Here is an 18,771-nt window from a genome sequence, read left to right as displayed (position 1 = left end):
CTAAACCATCCCTGATAGACATCTATCTAACCTGTTCTTAAACATCTCCAGCGATGGAGATTCCACAACCTCCCTTGGCAATTTATTCCACTGTTTGACCGCCCTGGCAGTTAGGAACTTTTTCCTAATGTCCAACCTAAACCTCCCTTGCTGCAGTTTAAGCCCATTGCCTCTTGTTCTATCCTCAGAGGCCAAGAAGAACAAGTTTTCTCCCTCCTCCTTATGACACCCTTTTAGATACCTGAAAACCACTATCATGTCTCCCCTCAATCTTCTCTTTTCCAAACTAAACAAGCCCAATTCTTTCAGCCTTTCTTCATAGGTCACATTCTCTAGACCTTTAACCATTCTTGTAGCCTGGAGCCTACTCAAAGCCAGGCCACCTGTGGATTAACAAAAGACCAGCTAATGCTCCCAACCACCACCTCCACGGTAAAGCTCTGCATCTTCATTTATTAATGAAGCTGTTGTAAGTAGGCCTATTAGGCTACGTCTACACAGCAGCGTTATTTCAAAATAACCCATTCCGGAACAGTTATTCTGAAATAGGTTATTTTGAAATAATGCAGTTACACACAAGAATGCATTTCAAAAGAGCACCTAGCTATTTAGAAATAGCATGTCTGGACACATAGTGCCTATTTTGAATTAGCACCAATGGACACCATTACGGCTTATTTCAAAATAGTGCTATTTTGTGCTTAGCAGCACCTGTTTTTAAGTAGCTAATTCAAAATAGATGGTTTTCCTCCTGCAATTAGGTTTATGAAATTCGAAATAACATGCCTGCTATGTCAAATTTATTTCAAAATGTTGTGGCGTAGTGCACAAGCTTGCAAAGTGATTTCAGAATAATGGCTGTTGTTCCGAAATAACTTTGCTGTGTAGACATAGGCTTAGTGACTCTAAAAAGTATCTCCAGCACTTGGACCGTACATAGAAGACAACAGGTCAAATTTCAGCACTTGGCTTTGAAAAGGTTGCTGACTCCTGGTCTTGCAAATAGACACAGTACTCAAACACAGGTCTCCTGAGTCCCCATCTGGTGCTTTAACTACTAGGCCACAGTGCCACCCTACGTGAGCATTGCCATTTCTAATTCCCATGAGTCTGTGGTATGCTGCCATTCCAACCGGCTACTGTAATACACAGTAGATAATTATCCACCTGTCTTTTTCACACCTCTTCTGTCTCACATTTCCTTCTTCTTCCCTGTACCATCTAAGAATGGTTATTACCGAGTGCTTTTCAGGAGACCCCCAAAGCAGTTAAACACCACAGGCACTCCAGGGAGACGGGGAAAGGATAGTTGTACCCATTAGAGGGAAGAGAAAAGTAAGGCACACGGGGATGTTGAACTTTCCCAAAGTCATACAGCAAGTCAGCAATGGAGCTGGAAATAGGCCTCATTAAGCTCAATTCCCAATTCTTCTTTTTCACATCCCACCCCAACATCAGCATAAGTGGGCACCCATGGGTCACTTCAGGAACAAACCTTCGATGGCAGGAGGTTGATTTCCACAATGTACAGCCCCACCATGCGTGACACCGCAATGCCAATTATCTTCTCCATCAAGAACAGAAATCCCGGGACCACAAACCATTTCCAGAAATTAGGACCATGGAGCACTAACAATGCCCAGATGGCGATGTAGGACAGATGAGTCCAGTAGAAGACCTGCAGATCACAACAAGAAGAACCACTGGGAATACTGGCCTGTTGTCAGGTATAAACCATAAGGGAAACTCATGAGCACAGTGGTGGAAAAGATGCAGCCCAACTGTGGCTGTAATTCAGCTCAAGCATCACTAGTTTTCCATTATTTTCTTCATTCATGTTTCTAGGGCCCTGATACAATAAACTCCAGCTTGGCTTTCCAGCCAAGGTAACCAAGGCTGCGGGCGGGTTTGAAAAACCAGTCATGCTTAGCATCCAGGGACCAGCTGCAGTTCTAAGTTCTACCGGTGTGAACGTGGGAACATGAGTGACTTCAGAGTCACCACTCCTGACCAACACAAGAGGAACTGAGGACAGAACCTGCCCCCAGGAGGCCCCTGAAATGAATGGAGTCGCTCTGGATTTACCCAGGTGTAACAGAGCAGAATTTGTCCCATTATAAGTCTCAACATCCCTTCATTCCACTTGAGCAGGTAGCTAGGTCTAGGGGCCTTGTTGTTACAGAGGCTGGGTGGGGTCTGGGGCTACGCTTGCCAGACAGTATGGGCAGGGCTCTGTGAAGACCTGGTTGACGTGCACAGTATGTTGGTGCCAGGTACAGAGAAGACCAAAGCCCTTGCAAGCACCTGAGGCACAGAACGCCTTAGTGGCTGTCTGCATTGGGTGTCTTCGCAGACAGGCAGCCAGTTCCTGACTCCATCACCACCCCCATGCAGTGGGATGAGGGTTTCTAACTTGATCTCCTGAGGGATGTAATTACCTGAGTCTGCTGGAATTGCTAGGGTTTATTTCTTAACCCACTGAAGTGCTCTGTTCTCCACCCACTCCCTGACCTTGGGAGCAGGTTTTTCCTACCATCTTTAGCTTCTACACAACCGCTTGGCTGTATGGTACTCAGTGAACCAAACCTCTAAGACAAGGTGCCATTTTACACGGTCCCACCACACGGAGAGGGACTAACACATTGTCTTCATGCTGTGACTGGCACAGCCGTGGAAAGGAATGCACGAAAATGGACCCCGCAGAAAATAACAAGTCTCAATGGGCTGCGGTGTGGGAGACGCTGGCGCACATATGACTGTGCTGTAAGGGAGGGAGAGCAAGACAAGCAAACCCCATTTGCAGGGTGCAGCCGGCGAGTACCTCGAAACGGCCGCTCTTCCGCACAAAGGGGCTGGAACACACGAGCATCGCGCAGATGAGCAGCTGCAGTGCAATCCCAGTGACGGAGGCGCTCCCGTGAATCCAGCCGATCCCGGGCCGAGTGGTGAAGAGATATTCCCAAAGCGCAGGGTGGTCCTGGCTCTGACTCAGCCTGACTAAACACAGAGAAACATGGGGCTGCAGAGCCTGGCAGCCCCCAGGGCTAGCACCCTGCACAAGGAGTGCAGGCTCAACCTGGGGATACCGAGAGTTCCAATGCAGCCGGGAGCACCTCAGAGCTGTGATCCCTGCCCTGTACATTTGCCTGTAAAACCCCTCGGACTCTGCACAGCTCAGATATGTACTGATGGGAACAACACGGGGCATGTACCCAGGTCACCCCTGGAGTAATATTAACCCTTCCTTGACCCAAGAAGTTTTGGGGGCAATGGAATACAAAGCTTTCCTTTCCCTTGCTGGGCTGTGGTCTGTCCCCCTCCAGCACTAAACCTGTCTGCATCATCTTGGGGCCAGCGCCGCAGTTGCAATAATTTCTCCTTTCTTTGCGTTTATTAATCAAATGTATTGTTTATGCAAAAAACAAAGCACTTATGCTCCACCTTCCCACAAAATACCACGGGGGGGGGGGAGCTCTTAAGAGTCAGCAGGCACTGAAGCCCAGATTGCTGAATAATTCAGCCTTAAGCAGGATCCTCTGGCACAAGGTGGGTTCTCTGCAGGGCCTGAACCCAAGACCTTGAGCACTTGAGCTAAAGTGAAATGCCATTGGCTGGTAACAATAGAAAGCTCTTACCCTGCCATCAGGAGACACCACTAGAGGGAGATAAGGCACTAGCAACCAGTGAATTATAGATCACTCTCATCTCTGCTGGGCTCACATAGGTTTCTACCTTAGCTGAAACCTCGCAGTTATTAGCAAGGGGAAGAGTGAAAGTTAAGTGTTTAGCCAATCTCACAAGCAGCATGGGCCTTAAGTCCGCTACTCCAAACATTTGAATGCTGAAGCTTCCCCTCCCCACGTTAGAAATATGGGATCCGTTTCGCTGCGTCCATGGTTAACTGTAGGTATCAGGCATGGCCCAGCTGCCACTTGTGATCGCATGCTGTTCTTTTGCAATCACAGGACAGCTCCCAGACCCCCTCCCTGTCCTCCCCCGCACAAGACTGGGTAGTGGGGCAGCTCAGGGCTTCTGTCTGTGGCAGAGCAGTAAGACGAGGGGCTTCTGCCCTGCAGTGAGGGCACTCTGTGGGTTGTAGCCTAATGGTGGGCATCAGGGAAGAAGCCCCCATGCCCCAGCAGGCCCTGCCAGAGGGCAGCTTGTGTGTGTCTTGCAGCTTCTGAATGTACTTCAGAAGATCACTGTATGCAGCTTGGAGGGTCAGTAAGTCTGGCCACTCTGGGTATTTTTCTTCCAAGGCCTCTCCCAGTGTCCTTAGAACTTCCCTCCACTTGAGGACATGCTGGAGCAAGCTTTACAGTTCCATCTCTTTTCTCTTACCTCCGCCGACGTGCAGTTAAATAGCTAACAAAACTGACACTTAAAGAAGATTTGCTACTGGTATCCTACGTGACTGGGGCAAATCACACTTCCAAGCTATTGTTTCAGGTGCTCTTTACTTCAGGGAGGACAAGGCTCCATTGGTTACCCACAGACCACGACTGGAAGGGTTTCTTTGCTCCCATAACACCTATAGACCAACGCTTTGTTAAATGAAAGCTCAGATCCCGGAGAACAATGAAGAGGTTTGTTTGCACCCTGCTGGCAGGTCTTTCCTGTCTCCTTTCCCTGCCCCTACCCCACAGGTGCACCATGTACGTCAGAAAATGCTGCTTTATCCAGTCTGTATTTAATGTAGGTTTGAATCTCTGTTTTTAGCTTTGTTTTGATTTGGTTTGGTTTGGTTTTTTCATAGCTAATGTTCTTTACAGTTAAAGAGAGGTCGACATTTTCTATTTTAATAATTGATGGTTTTCTCTCTCTGGTGTTTGCAGAGTTCATTAGAAGAATGGTTGCATGAGCAAAGCATGTCACAAATAAGTTATTATAACAATTATTGCATGAGGGTAATGGGCAAGCAAAGGATTTCCTACTCACCGAAGTTCACCACATGTGCTCCAGTGTGAACCACTGTGAGAGCCGCCACCACATACCCCACATATTGGTGGAAGATGACATTTTGGTCCAGTGGGACAACTTTTGCCACCCAAGTAGCTCGCAACCACGTCAGGCACCGGCGCAGCATGAGCACCTTTGAGAAGCAGATGACAATAACAGTCACGCCTTGCTGTTAAACAGCTCCTTCTGTCAGGTGACAGGCACAGAGCTGAAGGTCAGAAGGGATCCCCAGATCCTCTGGTCCAACCCTGGGAGTTCATCATTCTAAGGAATGGTAGGAGGGAGAACAGCAAAACACACACAATGGGTTTCAAGGAGTCAGACTTTAGCAAACTCAGGGAGTTGTAGCTAAGGTCGCCAGGAAAGCAAGACTAAGGAGAAAAACAATCAAAGACAGTTGGCAGTTTTTCAAAGTTAAATTATTAAGGGCACCAGAGCAAACTGGCCCACTGGCTGGGAAAGATAGGAAGTATAGCAATAGACCACCTGGGCTTAACAAGAAGATTCTGAGTGATGTAAAAACCAAAAAGGAGTCCTACAAAATGTAGAAACTGGGTCTAATTACAAAGGATATAAAGAAATAACAGAAGTCAGCAGGGGCAAAGTTAGAAAGGCCAAGGAAGAAAGCAAGATCAAACTAGCTGGAGCCATAAAAGGTAACAAGAAAACACTGTACAAATATATTAGAAACAAGAGGCAGAGCCAGGCCAGGGTAGGGCCGTTACGGAGTGAAGAGGGAAGAAGAATCACAGAAAAAATGAGGGTGGCAGGGTGCTTCAGGACTCCTTCCTTTGGTCTCACCAGGCAGGTTGGTGGCAAGCGGGCACGTCACAAGGCGAATGCTGGGGAGAATGGGACAGGTTCCAAAGTTAAAACAGGAGAGGGAAGTCGCCAAGTTAGATCTCGTCACTGCCCAGGGCCAGCGATGAGGGAAAGCTAGGGAGGCCCTGCGCGCTGCTCCAGTGAGAAGGAGCTGGCGGGCTGAGGAGCTCTGCTGCAGGCAGAGGTGCTGTGCGCTGCCAGCCTGGCTCCTGGGGCTCTCCTGCAGGCACCAGCCAGGGGAAAGGGGCTGGCGGAGGGGGTGCTCCCCACTGGGCTGGGACTGCCCCAGCCCTGAGCTCCCCACCTCTCAAAGCGCCATTTAGGGAGGACGGAGTGAGGGAGGGGATGAAGCTCCCCCTGGATTCATACAGGGCACCGCAGGCTGTTCCCCTTCCTGTCACTGCCAGGGAGCGAGAAGCAAGAGCACCATTTGCAGCAGGCCCCCGCCTGTGGCTGGGCTGGACAGGGAGCAGGCAGACAAGCTGTGCACTTCGCCCTCGCCCCCTGACAGTGATGGGGAAGGGGAAGAGCAAGCAGCCCTGGTACGAATCTTGGTGGGGGCTGCAACTCCCCTGCTCTCCCCACACACACCCCTACACATACACACCACCCCTGCCCCAAGCACCCCACACCTTCCGCTGCCTGTCCCACCTCCCAAACTCGCCGTGTCCTCACCCCAACCCTGACTCCTGCAACCCCCCGACACCCTGAGCCCCTCCTCACCCCAACCCTGACTCCTGCAGCCCCCTGACACCCTGAGCCCCTCCTCACCCCCAACCCTGACTCCTGCAGCCTCCCGACACCCTGAGCCCCTCCTCACGCCCAACCCTGACTCCTGCAGCCCCCTGACACCCTGAGCCCCTCCTCACGCCCAACCCTGACTCCTGCAGCCTCCCGACACCCTGAGCCCCTCCTCACGCCCAACCCTGACTCCTGCAGCCTCCCGACACCCTGAGCCCCTCCTCACCCCAACCCTGACTCCTGCAGCCCCCCGACACCCTGAGCCCCTCCTCACCCCAACCCTGACTCCTGCAGCCCCCCGACACCCTGAGCCCCTCCTCACGCCCAACCCTGACTCCTGCAGCCCCCCGACACCCTGAGCCCCTCCTCACCCCAACCCTGACTCCTGCAGCCCCCCGACACCCTGAGCCCCTCCTCACCCCAACCCTGACTCCTGCAGCCCCCCGACACCCTGAGCCCCTCCTCACCCCAACCCTGACTCCTGCAGCCCCCCGACACCCTGAGCCCCTCCTCACCCCCAACCCTGACTCCTGCAGCCCCCCGACACCCTGAGCCCCTCCTCACCCCAACCCTGACTCCTGCAGCCCCCCGACACCCTGAGCCCCTCCTCACGCCCAACCCTGACTCCTGCAGCCCCCCGACACCCTGAGCCCCTCCTCACGCCCAACCCTGACTCCTGCAGCCCCCCGACACCCTGAGCCCCTCCTCACGCCCAACCCTGACTCCTGCAGCCCCCCGACACCCTGAGCCCCTCCTCACCCCAACCCTGACTCCTGCAGCCCCCCGACACCGAGCCCCTCCTCACCCCCAACCCTGACTCCTGCAGCCCCGACACCCTGAGCCCCTCCTCACCCCCAACCCTGACTCCTGCAGCCCCCCAGACACCCTGAGCCCCTCCTCACCCCCAACCCTGACTCCTGCAGCCCCCCAGACACCCTGAGCCCCTCCTCACGCCCGAACCTGACTCCTGCAGCCCCCCGACACCCTGAGCCCCTCCTCACGCCCAACCCTGACTCCTGCAGCCCCCCGACACCCTAAGCCCCTCCTCACGCCCAACCCTGACTCCTGAAGCCCCCTGACACCCTGAGCCCCTCCTCACGCCCAACCCTGACTCCTGCAGCCCCCGACACCCTGAGCCCCTCCTCACCCCCAACCCTGACTCCTGCAGCCATCGACACCCTGAGCCCCTCCTCACCCCCAACCCTGACTCCTGCAGCCCCCCAATACCCTGAGCCCCTCCTCACCCCCAGCCCTGACTCCTGCAGCCCCCCAGACACCCTGAGCCCCTCCTCACCCCCAACCCTGACTCCTGCAGCCCACACCGATAGCCCTCCTGCCCTGAGGCCCTCCCCCTGGGGGTTGTGATGCAACAGCACCTGTAAGAAATTTGAGTTACTCTCCGCCGGACGAGGCGCAGGACTCACCCCCAGCAGTGTGCAGTTGAAGTTCAGACACTGCCCGCAGCCTTTCGCCACCATGACCCAGCCCCCCCGGGGCGTGTGCCGCAGAGCAGCCAGGGTGAAGAGGACGGCGTTCAGGCCCCCATAGCCAGCCAGGAAGAGCAGCTTGCTCCTGTTGTTGTGCCAGTGCGCGGGGGTGAAGCAGCGCAGCCTGCGGCTCTTCCGTTCCGCTGTCGGGGGCTTGAGCCAGTTGGCCGCACTGTTGGAAAGGGAGGGACGTGATGGGAAGCGTTTGTTAGGAAGCGACCGCTGCCGACGCTCCGCGGCTGCGAGCACGGCCCTGGGCAAGGTGCAGGAGCGGCCCTGCACTCGCTCTGAGACGGGCTCCCCCAGCGGGGCCCATGGGAGCAGCTGCCAGGCGGCCTCTTTTGTGTGGCACAGGTCCTGCATCAGTGCGCCCCCGAGCACATAGCAAGGCCCTTGCCCAGCCAGCACTGCCTGGCCGCAGGCCTGACAGCGCTGGTGATTAAACCGTATAAAGCTCAGGGCCAGGCCATGCTAACAGACAGCCACCAGGTCCACATTACAACCAGCTCACTAGGAACCCATCCGGGCGCGTCCTTGAACAGGTAGCAGCTGTCAGATACTTGGCCAGTGCCGGAGGAGACACTTGTATATCAGCAGCTGCTGCTATGTTTGGGGCCCTTCAATGGCCTGGGTGGGACGTTGTGACATCATGTGTGCTCCAAAGCTGAAGGGCTGTGGAAGTGAAGGTACAACGACACCCTTGTATGGAAATGAAACGAGCGCCTGGGAGGGCTACAGATCCCTGGCTTGGCATGTTCCATTCCTGCTGGCCCCTGCTGCATGTCAAACGGCAGGACAAGCTCAGAACCAAAAGCTTCAGTGGCGCAATAAGCTTGGCAGTGCTGGACGGGAACGGGCTGGATAGTCAGACCACCTAAAGCACCTGGCCAGGGACTGAGCCAGGTGGTGCTAGATTTGCAGGAAGGCCAAAGTTCCTCTGGATTTGCCAAGGTGATGATGATGACTGCTGGGCATCGCATTTCGGTGTTGGTCTTCCTACAGGCTGTAAGGAAGAGACTATGGCCTGTTTGTACCAACTTCAGCATATCAACCCTCTGGAGGGAAGGAGAGTAAGGAAAGCAGCATAAACTCGGGGTACATTGGGCCCAAGCTCCTGGTTTACCAACTGGAATGTCCGCTGGGGGGCTCTGCTCATGCATCACACTCTGGACTCCTGGATGAATCAGGATTGGTGGAGAAAGATTTGGATGAAGTTAGTGGTACACAAACTCTCCTTCGAGTAATGGCCAGAAAGGTGGGCAGTGGGATCCTACGATCGATGGGCAGAAGGAGGGACACTAAATCCCAACTTCTCAAAGCACAGGAAGTGCAAAGGCAGGTGCAAACTGCGAGCAGGTGGAAGCAATGTGGATGGAAAGGACGTATTTAGGTCATTTGACAATGCTGCGGAAGGGTCAGCGCCCCCAAGTTAAGCTGATCAGGTGAAATTAGGAGATTTGCTTTCTGGAAATCAGAGTGCTAGTTCTCCCGCGAGGCTCCTCACGTTCTGAGGACATCTCCCCAGAAGAAGAGAGGGGAACCACCTTGAATTGTACCGCTGCCCTTGGGTCCCGAGGGGCCTTTCTTTGTACAGATGAGGTGGGGCGTCAGCTGTGACGAGTCATATCTCAAAAATGACAGTTTTGTTCCTTTTCGCATTCGAAGGTTTGCACAGCAAGATTCAGTCCTGGCCTCTTCTCCTCCAGAAGAGCACGTCAAAGCACACGAGAAGCAGCTTTTCTAAGGGTGCAGCCTCACTCTCAATCTCAGCAGGATGTGCTCTCAGGAACTTGCAGGAGACGCTCATGATTTTAGGCCCTTCATTTTCACCCTCACTCTCCCGTTCTTATTGTAAGTCCAGCTTATTGTAAGGCAGCAAGGAAATGGGGCTCTGATGTCTCACACTGGGCATCTGTGAGAGTCACAAATCATTCCAGCTCCTGGCTAGATGCCAGCTGCAGACTCAAGCACAGCACAGCTGTGCAACTGAGGTGTCATATGGAGGGCATCTTGCCCTGAGAACATTCACGCAGCTTCCTTTAAGCGTGCTATTTCTCAAAAAGTCATCCCTCCGCTTTGGAAGGGACTCCAGAGCTCCTGCTCTTCCAATGGGGAAGGGTTTGTGAAAGAGGATCGCACCCATTTGTGGCTGGCCACCAGGAACATAAATAAGGATACTAAAGGAGCCTGTGAACCGGGACAAAAGCAAGGTGCTAACCAAGAAAAATGCCATTCAAATATACAGCCCTGATAGGAACCCAGAGGGGCCAGTCAAAGCCTTTACCTTATGGTTAAGTTCTCCATGACCTCTGGAAAGCGTTCTAATTCCTCCCTCAGTTCCTCAAAAGTGATGGAGCCACTGTTGTCTTTGTCAGCTGACTCAAAAAGAGCCAGCGTCAGGTCATCCAGCTTCTCCTCTGGCAAGGAGATTGCACTCTCCTTCAGACAGGACTTCAGGACGGTGCGCAGCTCGTCTGGGTCAATGGAACCGCTGCCTATGGTGAGCAAGAATTTGCATCTGACACACTGTAAAGTATTACCTATTTGCTCCTGTGTTCGCGAGGCAACGAAAGGATAAGCGACTGCTAGTGAACCTGTTTGTGAAACCCAGGGGCGGTTCATTTGGAAACAGGCTCCCTTCCTGGCACTGGGGATTTTCATTGGGAAATTGTGCCCCCAGGGTGGTTGCCTAATTGTTGATAGGTTAGAAAAAATGGCTTAATTTAGAAGAACTAGTGAAAGATCTGTGTGAAACAACCATTTCCAGTCTCGACGGACGGTGTTTGCTACGATAAAACCCACACAAACAGGTTTAACTGGCCACAAAACGTAAAGACAAATTAGCCTGATGAGTGATTTCATTCTTAGGTTTCCAGCCAATCCTTTAAGCTCAATTAGTTCAGAGCAGCAAACACTGCCAGGGCAAAAAGCAGATGTTTATTTTGCCACTGTTTCTCTTTTCCATGCTTGTAGAGAAACACATATTTCACAGGTATCAGAATTCCAATACTAGACCAAATAAAAAAGCACGATCCGCAAAACTAAACCCCTTTGCAAATTTCAAGTTGAGGAAGTTATGTTTTGGGGCCAGGTCCTTAGCTTCAAATCTGCCCCTGTGGTTTTGGCTGAACCCTCCATTATCAATAATATCTGTGACAACCAGGGCTGTTTATTGTCTTTGAAAATACTTGTTCTTCACTGGGCGCATTTAAATGGCATGATCGGTAAACTCCTTCATATCCGGCGTTCCATCCTCCAGAGCTCTTAAATAACCGGCATTTTAACCATAAGTAAATTGTATTTACGTTTTCCATAAGTACAGGATAGTGAAAGTAAATACACATAAATATAGCAAATACAGTATGGCTACAGCTATACGAGAGGCTTTTCCCCACAAAACTGGGCTTTTGTCAGGAAAACCCGTGGAGTATCTACACACAAAATGTGCTTTGTCGACAGTTTGTCAGCAAAACCCAGCACATTTGTCAGCAGCGTTATACCTCTCCCCATTCAGGTCTGGCGCCTTTCTTGACAGTATTTTGTCAACAGAGACATCCAGGGTCCTTTTTCAACAGACAGGGCTTCTAGTTCACCAGGCAGCCCTGTTTGCAGAGCTTCCGGTCAGCCGTTTTGTCGAGAGAGGGGCCGGCAGTCCGGCTGCTCTGTTGACAGAGCAGATAGCTCTTTCAATCTGCTTTTATGAAAACAAAAAAGCAGTCCAGTAGCACTTTAAAGACTAACAAAATAATGTATTAGGTGGTGAGCTTTTGTGGGACTGACCCATTTCTTCAGACCATAGCCACACCAGAACAGACTCAATATCTAAGGCACAGAGAACCAAAACTAGTAATCAAGGTTGACAAATTTCTCTGTTACTAATCTGCTTTTATGTGTAGATGCAATCTGTCGAGAGAAGTTTTGCCAGGACATCCCTTCCGACAGTCACTTCTGTTGACAGACGCGCCTCTTGTAGACGTAGCCTGTAAGTTGACAGTGTACAATACGACTGTTGTTGGTAAATAAAGTACTCTGCCTACATTTGTGTTTGTTTCTTAAGATCTAATTTTGTTTTTCTGTAGTGTTGTGCGTTGCTAGGTACGCCTCTCTACTACTGAGAATATTTGAATATCCAGCAACCTCCCGGTCCTAGGGCTGCCAGACATGAAAGAGTTTACCGTATACATAAGTCAAAGCCATTGATGCAATTATTCTCTGGGCGTGCACCAAAGTCAGAGGAGTGACTGCAGCATGTGGAGACATGCCCAGGCTGGCTCTGATTGCTCCAATCACAATAATAGCAAAGCTGTGACACCATGGGCGAGCTGCCTGAACACATAGCCAGAGTCCTGCAGGGGCTTGTACAGCCCATGCTGCTGTGGCTTCTCAGCTGTTGATCAAAACTAGTGCAGGGATGCTTTCACATGCCTCCGTCACAGCTCTGATTGTGACACAGGGGTACCTTCTCTCTGGCCCCATTAATATTTCATAACTTACAGCAAGAACAGTTCCAACATGAGAGACTGGTGGGGAGCTGCTCCATAACCCACTGGTGAGGGCTCTCAGCTGGAAGGGTGTGGATCTGTGTTCAAATCTCTGCTCTACTGCTAGCAGAGACGGGATTTGAACCTGGGTCTCCCAAATCTTGGTGGGTGCTGCAGCCCCTGGACTACTGGGTAAAGAGCAGAAGGGAGTGCCCCCTCCCCTGGCTGTGTTCTCTGTGGGCTCGGAGCTGCCAGATGCCCTCTGTGGGGCCCCTGGGCATGTTAACCTGATCATGCCCACAAATGAGGGGCTGAGCTGTGAATTAAATACTGAGCTGCTCACTGGCATCCAGGCCTGTGGATGGGGTGGACAAAGGGGGCAGCTGCCCTGGGCCCCAAACTCTGACCGCTGCCACAGTAGCACTGATGGTGGCTGGAGTTCCGGGCCCCTTTGAAATGCCGTGGGGGCACTGCACTGGCTGGGCATGACTGTGAGGGAGCGAAGTGGAGCAGCGCCATGCTCCAGGCATCGCCAACAGCTAACTGCCCTGCCCCACTCCACCCCATCCACTCTTGGCCGTGCCCCTTCCAGGGTATGGAGCCGGGCACCCCGCCCATCTTGCTGCGGGTCCCATGGCAGGAGTTGGCCTTTGTGGTGGCAGGACTGAAATTGCTGTACATGTGCCCCATGTTAGGGAGTGAGGCATCTTGGGGACTTCACCAGTGGAAACATAAGCTTCCAGGGACTTCGGCAGCAGCAAAACAATAGCTCTGATCATCTAAATTTTGGACTTAGGTGCCTAACCTGGCAGTGAGTGCGTCAGTTCCCCCAGTGAATCTAGCCCCAATTGTTTGGCTCCTCTCCAGCATCTAGGGAGAGATGCAAGTAAAGCTTACAACAGGAATTAGTTTAGTTGCTGCCTTTTGAGAGTATTTTTAAGGCCTTCATTGCAGACGGGGAAGACTGCAAAGTCATGATATTAAGCTGGTTACATGGCTTCGAAGAGTCCACTACTGAGACACGATGTACTTCTCAACCTGGTTTGTTTAACACAGAGGGAGAAGGCTACGCTGTGCTGGAAGAGGAGAAGGCTGACAGTAGAATGTTTGACAATGGCTTGAGCTGGGCTGTCTGATTAGTATAAATATACATGAATGGCATGTTCCCTCCATCCATCTTTCAGAAGGCTGAAGCTGTTTCAGATGTGACTGAATGGTCATAGAGGAAAGCAGCATTGATAGCCAAATGACTTTTGGGAGTAAGTTCTTCAGACTCTTACCATCTACGTCGTAAACTTGGAAGAGGAATCTTAGCTTGTCTGTTTCGTCTCCATGTATGAGAAGGTTCAAGGCTTTGAGTAACTCATCTAAACTAATGGTTCCACTCCCGTCAGAATCAAACAACGCAAAGAATCTCTCGGCAAAGAAGGACTACAGAATGGAGAAAAAAAATACTTTTAACAACAACACTTGAGGAGTAGGCCTTATCAACCCAGTCCAAGAGTCTTCCATTAACATCTGTGAAAAATCAGTAAAGGCTGACTCATAGAATCATAGACTCCTGGGGCTGGAAGGGACCTCAGGAGACCATCTAATCCAGCTCCCTGCCTGAAGTAGGATCAACCCCAACTAAATCATCCCAGCCAGGACTTTGTCAAGCCGGGACTTAAAAACCTCTGGGGATGGAGACTCCACCATCTCTCTTGGTAACGCATTCCAGTGCTTCACCACCCGCCAGGTGAAAGAGTTTTTCCTAATCTGCAGCCTACACCTCTCTCTCTGTAATGTCAGACCATTGCTCCTTGTTCTGCTGTCTTCACTACTAAGTAAAGCCTCTCTCCATCCTCTTTAGAGCCCCCCTTCAGGAAGTTAAAGGCTGGTATCAAATTGCCCCTCACACTTCTCTTCTGAAAACTAAATAAGCCCAAGTCCATCAGCCTCTCCTCATAGGTCATGCGCTCCAGCCTCCTAACCATTTTCCTTGCCCTCTGCTGGACCTGCTCCAATGCGTCCACCTCCTTTCTGTACCTGGCGGGGGGGCCCAGAACTGGACACAATACTCCAGATGATGTTTCATCAGTGCCGAATAGAGGGGAATAATAACTTCTCTAGATCTGCTGGAAAAGCTTCTCCTAATGCATCCCAATATGCCATTAGCCTTCCTGGCTACAAGGGTACACTGTTGATTCATATCCAGCCACTCATCCACAGTAATCCCCAAGTCCTTTTCTCCTGCACTACTTCTTAGCCAGTCGGCACCCAGCCTGTAACAATGCTTGGGATTCTTTCATCCCAAGTGCAGGAGTCTGCATTTGTCTTTGTTGAACCTCATCAGATTTCTTTTGGCCCAATCCTCCAATTTATCTAGGTCACTCTGGACCCTACTCCTACCCCGCAATGTACCTACCTCTCCCCCTAGCTTAGTGTCATCCACAAATTGGTGCAATCCATCCCCTCATCCAGGTCATTAATAAAGATGTTGAACAATACCAGCCCTAGTACTGATCCCTGGGACACTCCACTTGAAACCGACTGCCAACTGACTTTGAGCCATTGATCACTACATATTCTGCCCGACCATCTAGCCAGCTTCCTATACATCTTACAGTCCATGTATCCAATCCATAATTCCTTAACTTATGGGCAAGAATGTTGTGGGAGACTGTATCAAAAGCTTTGCTAAAGCCATGGTCTATCGCATACATTGACTTCCCCATGTCCACAGAGCCAGTTACCTCATCATAGAAGCTAATCAGATTGGTCAGGCATGACACTCCAGTTCACTTTTCCCTCTTCCAAGTGCTCCAAAAACGGATTTCTTGAGGATCCCCTCCATGATTTTTCCAGGGACTGAGGTAAGACTGACCGGTCTATAGTTCTTTGAATTGTCCTTCTTTACTTTTTTGAAGATGCGCACTATGTTTGCCTTTTTCCAGTCGTCTGGCACCTCTCCCAATCTCCACAAGTTTTCAGAGATAATAGCCAAAGGCTCTGCAATGACATCTGCCAGCTCCCTCAGTTCTCTTGGGTGCATTAAATCAAGACCCATGGATGTGTATGCATCTAGCTTTTCTAAATAGCTCTTAACCCGTTCTTTCCCCACCGAGGGCTGCACACCTTCCCATACTGCACCGCCTAGTGCCATCGTCGAGGAGCTGGCCTTGTCTGGGAAGACTGAGACAAAAAAAGCATTGAGTACTTCAGCCTTTCCCTTATCATCTGTCACTAGGTTACTTCCCTCATCCAGTAACAGCCCCCACTCTCCCTGATCACCCTTTCATTGTTAACATGCCTGTAGAAACCCTTCTTGTTGCCCTTCACATTCCTTGCTAGTTGCAATTCTAATGGGGCTTTTGCTTTCCTGATTACTGCCCAGCATTCTCCAGCTATATATTTATATTCCTCCTTAGTCAACTCTCCATATTTCCACTTCTTATACACATACATTTCGAGTTTAAGCTCACCAAGGATTTCCCTTGTAAGCCAAGATTGTCACCTACCATATTTGCTTTTCTTACTGTGCACCGGGATGGTTTATTCCTGTGCCTTCAATAAGGCTTCTTTAAAATACTGCCAGTTCTCCTGAACTCCTTTCCCTTTCACATTAGTTTCCCAGGGGATCCTGCCCATCAGTTCTCTCAGGGAGTCAAAGTCTGCTCTTCTGAAATAAAGGGTCTGTATTTTACTGCTCACCTTTCTCCTTTTGTCAGAATCCTGAAATCTACCATCTCATGGTTGCTGAAGCCCAGGTTGCCACCCACTTCTATTTTTACTACTAGTTCTTCCCTGTTTGTGAGCAGCAGCTCCAGTGGCACACGGCCCCTGGTTGGTTCCTGCAGCACTTATACCAGGACGTTATCCCCAGCAGTCTCAAAAAACTTCCTGGATTGTCTGTGTGCTGCCGTATTAGTCTCCCAACAAATGTCTGGGTGGTTAAAGTCTCCCATGAGAACCAGGGCATGGGATTTGGAAACTTTGCTTAGTTGTCTGAAGAAATCCTCATCTACCTGATCTGATGGTCTATAGCTAAGGCGACATATCTCCTTGCCCCAAATACTGGACAGGGAGATATGGGAGGGGAGGGGCAGCTTCTCCCAGTTGCACCAACTCCCGGGGAGCTGGCATCCCCTCCACCTCAGCCCCAGGGAAGCAGCAGCTGGGGGCACTCCCAGCCCAGAGCCCCAGGAAAGCAGTGGCCATGGGAGCTCCTGGCCCAGCGCCCCATGGAAGTGGCAGCTGTAGGCATTCCCACCCCCACCCCATCCCCCGCCTACCCTCAGAGGGCCTAAATATGAGACAATTCGTCCCATTTTAAAAAATAAGTCAGGACACATTTTTGGCATCCCAAATATGGGACCGTCCCACCCGGTATGGGATGGTTGGTCACCCTGTCTATAGCAGCCACCAACCACAGCATCACTTCTGTTGCTTCCACTTCTAAGCTTAATGCAGAAACTCTCAACTGGCTTTCCTCCCTCCATGTACTGGAGCTCTGAGCAATCATATGCTCTCTCACATACTGCTCAACTCCTCCTTTTCTCCCTGGCCTGTCCTTCTTGTACAGTTTATACCCGCACCTGACAGTGCTTGAGTTAAGTGAGTCACCCCACCAAGTCTCCGTTATTCCAATCACCTCCTACTTCTTTGACTGTGCCAGAGACTCTTGTTTCCTAGGCTTCTTGCGTTTGTGTACAAACACCTTAAATAATTAGCTGATTGGCCTACCTTCTCCTTTTGAACCAAAGGATCCTCTTAGTGATGAGCAATCTTACGAAAAAGTAGTCAAACAGACTAAGACTTAAAGATTTCGTCTTTCACTGTGGTTTGCGTTGCTGCTAATATACTGCAAGTATTATAATAATCAAAGCTCTCCTTATAACTTCTTCATTTGCCTCACCAATCACTTTTTAAGCATCACTTTTCTAATTAAGATAGGATAACAGATCCATTCCAATCTGCCAGTACTGCTTTACACCAAATACTGATAAAAAGGTAAAGTCCAATATTACCTTTTCAATTTGCGCTCATGCCCAGTTATCTGAACAGAGAAACAGCAGATCATCTTATCCAAACCACCCCCGAGCCCCAAAGAACTCACCTCTTTTACTTTCAGAGCAGTTTTGAATTCTTCCAAGTCAATTTCTTTGTCTTCCCCAGCGATGCTTTCAAACTGCTTCGTTACCCAGTCAAGCCATTGGGCATCATCGTCAATAGTCATTGTGCTAGGAGGCCAAAAAAGGGCACAGTTAAATTTCTACTGATGAAAGAGACAAGCTGTCTGGTTATCTGCATCAAGCTCTTCTTCAGGTCTGTGCAAGGGACTCAGAGTGTCACAACTGCATAGAAGGTGGAACAGCTTAAGTTGTTAGTATGTGTAATAAGCCAACATGCAGGGGCTTGTTAGGGTGTTAGTGGGTTTCAAATCGCTGGACTAAGCCACAAATCAGGTCTCTCTATTCAGCTCAAGATTTTAGTGTCAAACAAAGTCATGAATTTAAGTTCCCGGGAGCCTCTTCTGAAGGTATTGTCCAGCTTTCCTTTGAGCGAGGCCCGAGATGTCAGATATGCCTGATCCTTGTCCACTCCTCCCTCTGCTGGCCCTGCATTGCCTTTGCCTCTTTTCTGCTTCATTGGCTACACCCTGTTTTCTCCTCCACACTGTTTGAGTGCCAGCCCAGGGAGCACAGTCACACCCTGGGCGCTGCTGCACCGTTGCTCAGGCTGCCAGCAGGTCCTGGAGAAGCATTCAGAGAACGATTCATTTCCACAGCAAAAATTACTTTCATTGCATGCATTTAAAATAGGAGTTTAAAAACCATGTTTAAATTGAATAGATAACAATTAGAAAGCAAATCAAAAGTAACGTGTAGCTTGCATGGTTAATGGTCTAATTTTTAACCCGATTTAACAGCCTAATTCTTAACACAGTTAAGTACATATACACTCGTAAACCCATTCACACATCACTCACTCACCCTCTGAGGCTGGCCAGACCCCAGGTAGTGTTGGTTGATTGAGGTGAGAGTATGCCAAATCGATGGACTCATGTGGCTAATTATTTATCTTCTTGGTAGGACGCCATCTACAGGGAGTGATGTTCAGTTCATTTGTCGTACCCCTCAGTCTGGATGAGTGCTTGCCCATGGCTAATTTTGGAACATCCTGCTTACATCACCCCAATTCCGCTTGCCTCAACAGAGCATCCTTCGGGTTTGTTTCTTCCTTGTTAACCCTTTTTATCTGGGAACTGGCCAGCTTTTGTACAAATTTTGCTTTTCTCA

General features: G+C 50.5%; 1 protein-coding gene across 2 annotated transcripts in view; it reads right to left on the bottom strand.

Annotated features, from left to right (window-relative positions):
• The window catches only part of NOX5 (NADPH oxidase 5), a 32,521-nt gene extending 13,972 nt beyond the window's left edge, over positions 1-18,549 (bottom strand). The window contains exons 1-8 of one of the 2 annotated variants that reach the window (XM_075006582.1): positions 18,466-18,549; positions 17,589-17,712; positions 13,771-13,921; positions 10,294-10,504; positions 7,947-8,181; positions 4,939-5,092; positions 2,822-2,997; positions 1,496-1,678 (exon numbers count right to left, since the gene is read on the bottom strand). In XM_075006582.1, coding sequence (XP_074862683.1) covers positions 1,496-1,678; positions 2,822-2,997; positions 4,939-5,092; positions 7,947-8,181; positions 10,294-10,504; positions 13,771-13,921; positions 17,589-17,708 — 1,230 coding nt within the window. In that variant the 5' untranslated portion in view covers positions 17,709-17,712; positions 18,466-18,549. Of the gene's footprint in view, positions 1-1,495; positions 1,679-2,821; positions 2,998-4,938; positions 5,093-7,946; positions 8,182-10,293; positions 10,505-13,770; positions 13,922-17,588; positions 17,829-18,465 lie in introns of those variants that run through there. The other variant, XM_075006583.1, reaches the window with a different exon arrangement.
• Between the last annotated feature and the right edge of the window lie 222 nt (positions 18,550-18,771).

Source organism: Carettochelys insculpta, chromosome 12, assembly GCF_033958435.1.
Source record: "Carettochelys insculpta isolate YL-2023 chromosome 12, ASM3395843v1, whole genome shotgun sequence".
In the NCBI taxonomy this organism is placed as follows: domain Eukaryota; kingdom Metazoa; phylum Chordata; order Testudines; family Carettochelyidae; genus Carettochelys; species Carettochelys insculpta.
Note: the sequence above shows the minus strand (reverse complement) of the source record. Positions and strands in the feature narration are given on the sequence as shown.